General features: G+C 53.6%; 1 protein-coding gene across 3 annotated transcripts in view; it reads left to right on the forward strand.

Moving 5' to 3' along the window:
* PCGF3 (polycomb group ring finger 3) overlaps positions 1–3427 on the forward strand; it is a 28967-nt gene extending 25540 nt beyond the window's left edge. For 2 of the 3 annotated variants that reach the window (XM_036280203.1, XM_036280211.1), the window contains 2 exons: positions 1703–1783; positions 2277–3376. In XM_036280203.1, the coding sequence (XP_036136096.1) occupies positions 1703–1783; positions 2277–2324 (129 nt within the window). In that variant the 3' untranslated portion in view covers positions 2325–3376. Of the gene's footprint in view, positions 1–1702; positions 1784–2276 lie in introns of all 3 variants that reach the window. The other variant, XM_036280197.1, reaches the window with a different exon arrangement.
* The last annotated feature ends 7971 nt before the right edge of the window (positions 3428–11398 follow it).

Raw genomic sequence — 11398 nt, forward strand, 5'->3', positions numbered from 1 at the left:
GGCCACCTGAAGGTACTCAGGGCCCCACTTTGCAAGGCTCTGTCTGCGCGAGAAGCAGGGGCCTAAAGCAGCTCAAGCCCGAGGCTCAGGACCAGGCCGACATTCCAGGCAGCCGGGCTGGCCAGCGCCCTGGGGGCAGCGCAGTCGGCAGCCTGAGGGAAAGCGGCCTCCCCACCAGCAGCCTGCTCCCCGGGAGCACAGCGCTCCAAGGACAACAGCCTTTTAGCAGCGACAGCACCCCTCTGGACGGCTCCCAGGTTCCAGAAGACTCCAGCGCGGACGAGGCAGCAGCCGGGTTCCCGCAGCGCAGGCCCTGCCCCGGCACGCCGCCCTCGCTGCTGCCTTCCCCTCGCCCGGCCGGGAGTGAGACCCTCTGCCAGCGGAAACACCACGCTCCCTCCCTGGCGCGTGGGGCCAAGCTTGCGGCGGCCGGCATCGCGTCTCTGCGGGCCCTTCCCCAGCCCTGGCCCACGGACACATGTGACAGACCGTCCGTGTGGCGTCACATCACATCAGGGAAATGCACACGGAAGCAGCGGTGAGAGCACCGCGCACCTGCCCAACCGGCTGGAGCCCGAGCTCACCCGCGGGCTGGCGGCCCTGGAGTCGCAGGAGCCACACTGGGCGCCGGGACGAGGGTCTCAGAACTAGACGCACACTCACCGCCTGATCCAGCAATTACAGTCCATGGTGAATGCCCAGCCCTCACCAGGTTGGCTCAGCAGTCAGAGCATCAGCCCGAGGACCGATTCCCAGTCAAGGAAATGTACCTGGGTTGCAGGTTCGATCCCCGGCCCTAGGTGAGGTCATGTTGGAGGCAACCAATGGATGTGTCTCTCTCCTCCTCCCTCTTCCAGTCTTTCTAATATATAATGGAAAAAAAATATCCTCGTATGAGGATTCACCAAAAAAGAAAGAACGTTCATGAAAAACCTGCATGTGGATATTTACAACTTCATTCAAAATTGCCCCGAATTGGAAGCAACCAAAGAGCCCTCACTAGCTGGTGGATAAGCTGCAGCACGTCCCACACCGACAGGGCGGGAGCCACCGGCTGGGACGTGGGGGTGCAGGCCAAGCCTGCTGGGGCCCGAGTACCATGTGCCAGGGCTGAGGTGCAGGGTGAGCAGGCGGCGCGGGGGTGGGGTGGGGACACGCCCCTGTGTGGGGCTGAGGCCGGTCCACGTCCTGCGCTGTGTCCAGGCCGCAGGGTGCACGGTGCCAGGGTGGCCCTGGCTCGCGCCTGTGGACTTGGTGACATGGTGGGCGTGCACGCTCAGGGACTGTCTCAAGTGTCCCCTTGGGGAGGTGGGTAGTGGGGCAGCAGGGGCAGCGGGCACATGGGGATGTCTGTGCTTCTGCTCCCGTTTACTGTGACCCTGGAACTGCTCTAAAAATAATCTTTCTTTGCAAAGAGAAGAGACTGGGAAGCCCATTACCTTTTCCACTGAGGTGAGGGGACACGCTCGGCCAGGAGGTGGACCGGGGGGTGCTCTGGGCGAGGGCCGCCGGGGGCTGTCCCGTGGGTGTGGACGGAGCTCGAGGGCCTGGGCCCTCTGCAGTGTGGGGCCAGCCTCCCACTTCCTTCCCCGGAACCACAAGGAACGAGGCACCTGGCCCGGCTGAGGGAAGCGAGGGTGTGGAGAGGCCACCTGTGCTGAGAGCCTGGCCGCCCTCTGACCACAGCTTCTTCTCCCGCCAGCTGGACATTTTATGCAACGAGGAAATCCTGGGCAAGGACCACACACTCAAGTTCGTGGTCGTCACGAGGTGGAGATTCAAGGTGAGGCCCGTCTCCCTGCAGCCGTGTTCACAGATGCCGTGCTTTTCTGTGCAGTTTCTTAGTCCTCACCTGAGAACACGTTTAATGCCTTTTTTAGAGAGAGGGGAAGGGGCGGGGTGGAGAGAGAAATATCGATGTGAGAGAAACATGTTTCTGTGGCCTCCTGCACACACCCCAATCTGAGATCGAACCCGCGGCCTTTGGTGTACGGGACGACACTGCAACCCACTGGGCCGCCGGGCCAGGGCTGTGCATTTTCACCTGAGAGATGAGGGTTCAGTCACAGGTGGTTGTGAGACGCAGTTATTCTGAAATCAGCCCCAGAGCCGCCTCCCACTCGCCCTCTCCTGGTGGCCGTGACGATATGGGGTGAGCTGGGGCGGGAGGGGTGCCCAGCACTCTGCTGGCTCATCGCCCTCCCTGGAACCAATGCGGTGCCGCTGGGGCTCCACGGAGCTGCCGCGTGGCACCCTCACCGTGGCCTGTCTTGCAGAAGGCGCCTCTCCTGCTGCACTACAGACCCAAGATGGACCTGCTGTGACGCCCAGACTTGGCCCAGGTGCCGTGAGCACAGGGCGCAGGACCGTGGCGCCCGTGGACGGGGCCTCAGGCGTCCTGGGACCAGACTTCTGAATAGAGAATATTTATCACTTTTGTACGAGAGAATTCACACTCAGCAAGCCACCACCAGCAGCACGGTGACCAGGTGGTGACACGGCACAGGCTCCCACGGCGGACCCCGCCTCTCTCCAGGTCTTCAAATCTTGGTCGTTTCGATTTAGTTTATGAATTAGGTTTCATGATAAGCCTCAGAAATACTTGTACGTTTATTGAATCCTTACTAAGTTATTGAAAATATGTCTTTTCATGGTGAATGACGATTTTTACGTTGCCTTTAGCTTCCTGAAGACTTAGAAGAGCTATAAAAGTTTCATTTGAAAGCACACCAGAAGAGGCTGCCATTCATATCGTGTGTTAACCCGGTGTTTGAGGCCCCTGTTGTGAAACCTGATGGAGCCCAGCTCCCACCCCTGTGCTCGGGCTCCGATGGCCTGGACACCTGGGACCTGGCGCTGGTTTGCAGAACAATCTTGTTAAAAATCACTTTTATTATGAAATAGGGCACCGGGCCTTCGGTGCCACTGTTTGCTCTCCTCCTCCCTCTTCCCTGCATTAGCTCTGCTGACGGGGGAGCTGGTGGCCTGCGGGGACTTCGTAGACACCAGGTCCCCCACATCCATCCCCCCTTTAAAGGGGGATGGCACCCAGCCCTCCTTTCTGCCCAATGCTGTGGGGGAGGTTCTCACCCAGCCTCACGGGTCGGCGTCTCGGGCGGAGCTGCTAGGGACCAGCACTCCATTAAGTGGGCTTCACCTACACGAGACCTAAAACAGCCACCGCAACACTTGCGTTCTAACCCTTCTCCTCCCAAACGTTAATCTGTGCAATCAGAGAAGACACTTTCTGCCCGCACACAAATGTGTTCCTTTAAAACAGGATCTTGGAACCTGGGAAGGCGAGATCGAGGAGAAAGACCCATCCCGTGGCTGCAGTGTTGTCTTGGAGCGCGGGTCACCCTCGTTGTCCCCTGAGGTCTCGGTGACCTTTGCACTCCTCTCTGTCACCTGTCAGGCATGAGGGTCCTGGGGCCATTGCCCACCCCCATCCCCACCCCCACCCCCAGGCTGGGTTTTCCATTCACTTCAGTGACCAGAACTTTCTCGAATCTGCTCCAGAAGATAGGCCTGGGCTCGCCGACGGGCTCCGCGTGCGCAGGCGCCAGAAGCAGCTGCAGAAACGTCAAGTTCATTCAGTCCCAGCAATTTTAATGAAAGGCCTTTTAAAAACATCACAACACATTGTTCAGGAATTGGTCAAAATTCACTCTTTATTTCAGCCCCTTACTGCCCAGTTCTGTTCAGAGTGTCTCGTTACCTAAGCTCGCTATTCACCCAAATCGTTTTTAGTTACTCTCTGAGGTTTTAACAAGTAGATGTGTATGAGTAAATATGACCTGTCTACCTCAAAACGCACATTACTGCTGGCGCACCTGTCAGATCACAGGACCACGGTGCGGTCTCTGGGGGCGTAGGGTGCAGGGATTTCCCGTGGGGTGAAGTGAGGGGTGAGCAGCGTGAGCGTCCAAATTCAAACAAAACTGGTTCCAGCTCAGACTCAGCCGAATATGTCTGTAACCATCTTCTGACTACACCTGTAACTTTGTAGCTCTCTTTGAAATCACTTGAATTTGCTATGGTGCTAAGTCGATACATTTAAACATACAGAGAGATGGAGGTAGGCCGGGCACGTCCACACCGCCGACTGCCGACCGCTCTGGTGTGATCCCGCCTTGTGGCCGTGTTGACCTGATGGGAGCTCAGCAGCAGAAGCACCTATTTTTCTAAGATTTCCTCGTGCAGACTGTCCACACAGGACGGCCCCTGGGACCTGCCCCGTCTGACCGCAGCCAGGACAGCTGGGGCCACGTGAAGGGCTCCAACTCACACAACAGCTGCACTTCATTCTCTCCAGCGTGAAAGTCGGGGTCGGTGAGTGAGGGGACCCAGCCAGGCGCCCTGACAGGTGGACCCTGTGAAGTGCACGCCTGTCTGCGGCTGGACGCGGCTTCCCTGACCGCGCCCTCTGGCGGCGTGGACTCGCCGTGCGGTCTTCATGGAACAGAAAGTTCAGATAGAATATATAATATGGAATTTAAGAGTTGGGGGGTTAAAAAAGAAAACTTAACTTTATAAAATTATTTATTCTATTTTAAGCCTTCTATCCTATTTTCCCATCCAGTTGTTCGGTTCCGTGGCCCTGCTTTATTTACAGGCATATAAGATGAAATTGAGATGTTCTGCAAGCTTCTTTTTCCTTTCAGTAGCTGTAACCTGTATGTTTGTTCACACGGACGGAGAGCACTGTCCACGCTGTGCTTGGTGTGCAATAGGCTCGTCTGCTTGGGAGCAGCCTCTCCTGCTGCAGAGCAAGGGAGCAGGTGGGAGTGAAACCTGTGCATCGAGCTGTTTGGTTCTTCCTCCTCATTGTCGCGGCAGGAACACTACGACTCGGCATCGTGTGCCTGTCAGCATGACGAGTGAGTGACTCGGCGGCCTGAGGTGCCGTGGCGCCTTCCCGACCAGCCACGTGCCGTGGGGCTCGTGGCCTCGGAGCCTGGGCGGCCCGTCTGTGTTCTCAGAGCACACGCTCTTCACTGATCGGACACGTGTCATTGGATCGAATGTTCCAGGAACAAACCAGCTGACTTCTGCATCCTATGTCAATATTCGATGTGCTCTCAACATCAAAAATAACTTCAGTGCAGATAAAAAATCAGTTTCTCGATTTCCTCAGGAACCCATGTGCACCCCACACTTCACCTGTGACCTTAGCCCGATAAAGTGTGTCTCTGCCTTGGTTTGGAGTGAACGGAGGGAGTGGGATAAGTAGACGAGAAAACGTTCAGGCCGCACGTCCGCCAGACGGCCTGCGGGCAGGGAGGGCGCCGCGTCCCCACGGCAGAGTGTCCCTGAGATGCGCAGCCTCGGTGCAGATGTCTGTCCCGACAACTCGCTGGGAGTGAGGAAACCACATTCCCTAGACGGTGTGGGTCCGGGGAGCTCGCCACGAAGCCCGCCCCCTCATGGTGCCGCAGACACTGCCGCGGGTCATGGAGATGACAGTGCAGACACATATTTTTGACTGTTTAATTTGAAAGTTTACATTTTTTATGCTTTGTGTTGGTGTGTAATTTTTGTACTATTGGTGGCTAGTTTTTGTCAAATCTTTTTTGGAATATTGCTTAAATGTTTTGATTTTATGACAGTGAAGCTTGTATTCAGTGTTTTGCCAATTAATATTATATGCTTGTAATAAAAGCAAAAGAAAAACTTAACTGAATTTCTCTTGGGTTGGAAATTTATCATATAAAGTACCTGTGAGAACCCTGCCCTGCGCACACCTTGGCCCTGCACCTCACAGCTCACCTCCACCTTCAGCTGGGCCCAGTGCCCGTGCTGGCGTGGCTCAGTGTTTAGAGCCTCGGCCCACACGCCAGAGGGTTTGGGGTTCAATTCCCGGCTCTAGTTGGGGTGCATGTAGGAGGCAATTAGTTGATGTGTCTCTCTCACATCGATGTTTCTCACTCCCTTCCACTCTAAAAATCAATAGAAAAAATATCCTTGGGTGAGGATTAACCAAGAAATGCAAGATAAATTGGCCCAGTGTTTGGTGCCACGGCTTTGGTGGGAGCTCCCTGTGGTTCGAAGCACCTGTGCCAACGACAGCTACTGGGAACCTGCCCCCACGTGGGCAGGTCAGGTGCACCCTCTGATAGTGAGTGAGTTGGGGTTCTGCAGACACCAGCCCCAACGGGAGAAGAGACACATATGCAGAGATCTGCCTACGCAGATTTACCCGAGGAGCTTGCTCAGGATTGTGGGAGCTGAGCAGCCCCAGGGGCCAGGGGCAGTGCAGTCCAGGGGGGGGGGGCAGTGCAGTCCTGAGGGGAGTCGGGGCAGTGCAGTCCAGGGGGGAGGGGCAGTGCAGTCCAGGGGGGAGGGGCAGTCCAGTCCAGAGGGGAGTGGGGCAGTGTAGTCCAGAGGGGAGTGGGGCAGTGCAGTCCAGGGGGGAGGGGCAGTGCAGTCCAGAGGGGAGTCGGGGCAGTGCAGTCCTGAGGGGAGGGGCAGTGCAGTCCTGAGGGGAGGGGCAGTGCAGTCCAGGGGGGAGGGGCAGTGCAGTCCAGGGGGGAGGGGCAGTGCAGTCCTGAGGGGAGGGGCAGTGCAGTCCTGAGGGGAGGGGCAGTGCAGTCCAGAGGGGAGTCGGGGCAGTGCAGTCCAGGGGGGAGGGGCAGTGCAGTCCAGGGGGGAGGGGCAGTGCAGTCCTGAGGGGAGGGGCAGTGCAGTCCAGGGGGGAGGGGCAGTGCAGTCCTGAGGGGAGGGGCAGTGCAGTCCTGAGGGGAGGGGCAGTGCAGTCCAGGGGGGAGGGGCAGTGCAGTCCTGAGGGGAGGGGCAGTGCAGTCCAGGGGGGAGGGGCAGTGCAGTCCTGAGGGGAGGGGCAGTGCAGTCCTGAGGGGAGGGGCAGTGCAGTCCTGAGGGGAGGGGCAGTGCAGTCCTGAGGGGAGGGGCAGTGCAGTCCTGAGGGGAGGGGCAGTGCAGTCCAGGGGGGAGGGGCAGTGCAGTCCAGAGGGGAGTCGGGGCAGTGCAGTCCTGAGGGGAGTCGGGGCAGTGCAGTCCAGGGGGAGGGGCAGTGCAGTCCTGAGGGGAGTCGGGGCAGTGCAGTCCAGGGGGGAGGGGCAGTGCAGTCCTGAGGGGAGGGGCAGTGCAGTCCAGGGGGGTCCAGGGCAGTGCAGTCCAGAGGACCGGGTGGTGCAGTCCAGGGGCTGGGAAGACCATGTCCAGCCCAGCCTGTCAGTCGGGCGGCGTACCCTCCAACTCCACTTTTTCATTCTTTTCATGTCCTGGGGGGGTAGCCCACTCACATTGAGGGAGACTCAGATTCAAATGCTCACCTCCTCCTTAGCAGCCCACACACACTGAGCATAGTTTTATCTGCGCAACCCAGGGTCCCAGTCAAGTTGACACATGAAATTAACCACAGACCATTTGGCGCGGGGAGGTGGGAGGGGGAGTTGCACTAGGCTTAAAACCTTGATGTACAATATTATATTAGTTCCAACATGCGGCCAGTGATTAGACATTATATAACCTACAAAGTCTTCCCCCCAAAAAAGTTAGTACCCACCTGGCACCATACGTAGTTTTTACAGTATTATTGACTGTGTTCCCGGTGCTGTACTTGACATCCCACGACTGTTCTATAACAACTGATTGGTATTTTTTTTTTATCCTCACCCGAGGATATTTTTTCGTTTTTGTTCAGATAGAATGGGAGGGAGAGAGAGGAAGACAGCGAGAGAGAAACATCGACGTGAAAGGTACACATTTAGTGGCCAACCAGGGTCGGGGACAAACTACAACCGAGGTACGCGCCCTTAGCAGGAACCGAACCCGGGTCTCTCTGGTCCACAGGCCGACGCTCTAACCGCTGAGCCAAAGTGGCTCAGGGCTGATTTGTGTTTTTTAAAACATCCTTTTATTTTTATTTCAAATGTGTTTTTATTGATTTTTTTAGAGCGAGAGGTTGGAGGAGAGAGAGAAACATGGGTCGGCTGCCTCCTGCACGCTCCCTATTGGGGATCCAGCCTGCAACCTGGGCATGTGCCCTGACCAGGAATTGAACCCGGACCACTGAGTCCATGGGACGACACTCAATCCACTGAACACACTGGCCACAGCTAATTTGTATTTCTTAATCCCTTCACCTTTTCTACCCAGCCATCACCCTCCTTCCATCTCGCAACATCAAAATGTTCTCTGTATCTATGGGTTTGTCTCTGTTTTGTTCATTTGTTTTCAGATTTCACATAGAAGTGAAACCACACAGTGTTTTTCTTTTTCTATCTGACTTATTTCACTCAGCACAATACTCTCTGGGTTCATCTATGTTGCTGCCGACTGCACCATTTCTTTCTTTTTAATCCTCACCCAAGGATATTTTTCTGTTTATCCTCAGATAGAGTGGGAGGGAGAGAGAGAAACATCAATGTGAGAGAGACACATCAACTGGTTGCCTCCCACACGACCCTAACCAGGGCCGGGGACGAACCACAACCAAGGCATGTGCCCTTGATCAGAATCGAACCTGCAACTCATTGGTCCACAGGCCGACGCTCTACCGCTGAGCCACAGTGGCCAGGGCTTGCTCCATTTCTTTATCACTTGTCTATGGGTGGACACTTAGGTTTCTTCCATATCTTGGCCATGGTTAGTACTGCAGTGGACACAGGGGTGCCTATGTCTGTGTGAATTAGTGTGTTGGGTTTCTTCAGATACATACCCAGAAGTGGAATTGTTGGGTCCTTCTTTGTCTCCTGTTATTAAGTCTTCTTTGTCTGGTACATAAGTATTGGTACCCCAGCTTTGTTTGTTTGTTTACACTTGCATGAAATTGAGTTTTTTCCTGATAATTGGGTTTTGAGAGTTCTTTTTCTTAAAAAATATTTTTTCTTTATTGATTTTAAAGAGAGAGGGAGGGAGAAGGAGAGAGAGATAGAAACATTGATGAGAGAGAACATCGATTGGCCGCCTCCTGCACGCCACCCACCGGGGATCGGGCCCACAACCTGGGCTTGTGTCCTGACCAGGAATCAAACCGGCCAACACTCAACCACTGAGCCACACCGGCCGGGCTTGAGAGTTCTTTATGTATTCTGCACACACGTCCTAAGTTGGATATGTGGTTTGTGAATATTTCTCCCAGTCTGTAGCTTGTGTTTTCATTCTCTTGACAGTCTTCAGCAGAGCAAACATTTTTAATTTTGATGAAGTTCAGTTTATCACATTTTTCTTTCATGGATTAGGCCTTGGGAGCCTTGTCGAGAACTATTTGCCAAGGGCTCGGTTACAAATGTATCTTTCTGTTTTCTTGTACACGTTTCATAGCTTTATGTTTCACATCATCCACTTGGGGTTCCCTGGAAGGAGTGGGGTTCAGGTCGCGGTGCCCCATGAGGAGACTGTCCTTCCTCCACGGGCCTGCTTCAGCCTGATGGTCACACGTCCACTTCTGGGCTCTCCATTCTGACCACACTGCCTTAATTGTTGTTGCTTTATGGGTGGGAAGTGTTAAAATTCTTGTAAGAATTATTTTAGCTGCCTGAGCTCCTTTTCCCTCCACAGAAGTTTAGAATCGTCTTTCACTACAAAGTTCCTGCTGGAGTTTCTGGGATTTGGGGAGACTGACATCTTGACCCTGGGGTCTTCTGACCCATGAGCATGTTGTGTGTCTCTGTTTACTTAGGTCTTCACCCTTCCGTCAGCATGTTGTGGTTTTTAGCGTACAGGTCGTGTACATGTGTGGTTATATTTATACCTACGTCTGTCTGTGTGTCTCTCTCCCTTTCTCTCTCTGAAGGAGGCTATTTTCCATTTTAATTTCCAATTTTTTGCTGCTTGCATATAGTAATCAGATCGATTTTTGTGTCTTATCCTGTGATCATGTTGTGGTAGTTTTAGGTTAGTCTGGCATTTTGTACGTAGGCAATCATATATAATGTCTAATCACTGGCCGCATGTGGTGTGTGAACAGGGGAAGTTTTATTTCTCCCTTTCCAACCTGTGTTACTTAGTCTCCTTTTCCTGCCGTAGGGCGCTGGCCAGCACTGAACAGGAGTGGCAAGTGAGGACATCCTTACTCGGTTCTGATCTCAGCGGGGAAGCACTCACTCTCTATTTCACCAGCAAGTATTATGCAGTTAGACAGCCCTGTACATTACAGTTCATAGGTCTGTATACTAAACGCAAAAAAGTCTGTCTTAATGTATAATATGTTCTTTTAAAATCCTCACCCAAGGATATTTTTCCATTTATTTTCAGATCGAGTGGGAAGGAGAGAGAGAAACATCGATGTGAGAGAGACACATCATTGGTTGCCTCCTGCACGACCCTGACTGGGGCTGGAGACTGAACCACAACTGGGGTCCATGCCCTTGACTGGAATCAAACCCGTGATTCTTTGGTCTGCAAGCTGACGTTCCAGCCGCTGAGCCAAACCAGCCAGGGCTGTATAATACATTTAAAAAAAAAAAAAAAAAACCCTGGCCGGTTTGGCTCAGCAGTTAGAGCGTTGGCCCGTGGACCAGAGAGTCCTGGGTTCGGTTCCCGCTAAGGGCACGTACTGGGGTTGCAGTTTGTCCCCAGGCCCGGTTGGGGTCCTGTGGGTGGCAACCACTCGATGTGTCCCTCTCACATCAATATTTCTCTCTGTCTCTTCCTCCCTCTCTCCCTCCCGCTCAATCTGAAGATAAATGCAAAACTTTCCTCTGGTGAGGATAAAACAACAACAAAAACAACAACCAGCGATGTACAATTGGAATTTGAAATTTAAAATAATGTCATTTATATAATACCAAAAAGAACTGACATACTTAGCTACAGGTCTTACAAAATCTGTAAGAGGAAAACAGAGACTGATGAAAGAAGTCAAAGGGGATCTCTACTCACGGACAGGAGGACTCAACTCTGTCAAGATGTGAGTTCTTCCCGATTGATCCACAGGTTAAATGTAATCCCTGTCGAAATCCCAGCAAGTTACTTTGTGGATATTGACAAACTGATTTTAAACTTCACGAGGCAGCAAAACACCCAAAACAGCCAACACAATGTGAAGGAGAAAACAGTCAGAGGACTGGCTGACCCGCCCGCTTCCGGGCTACGCCGAAGGCAGAGAAGGCTGTGTGGTGTTGGCAGAAGAGCAAACCAGGCAGTGGAGCAGAGTAGAGAGAGCCCAGAGATGACAGTCAGCTGACCCTGGACAAGGGGGCAGCCATGCTTTCCTACAGATGGTGCTGGGGCAGGGACACCCACATGCAGAAAAGGGAATCTGGACACAGACCTCACCCTGTCACAAAAACCAGCTCAAAATGGTGATAGACCTAAATGTAAAGTGCACCATTACACAATTCCTAAAAGATAACTGGAGAAAATCTAGATGACCTTGGGTTTGACCATGAGTTCTTAGAGACAACACCAAGTGTGAAAGAAAGAATTGGTAAGC

Source organism: Molossus molossus, unplaced genomic scaffold (genome assembly GCF_014108415.1).
Source record: "Molossus molossus isolate mMolMol1 unplaced genomic scaffold, mMolMol1.p scaffold_m16_p_1, whole genome shotgun sequence".
NCBI lineage: Eukaryota > Metazoa > Chordata > Mammalia > Chiroptera > Molossidae > Molossus > Molossus molossus.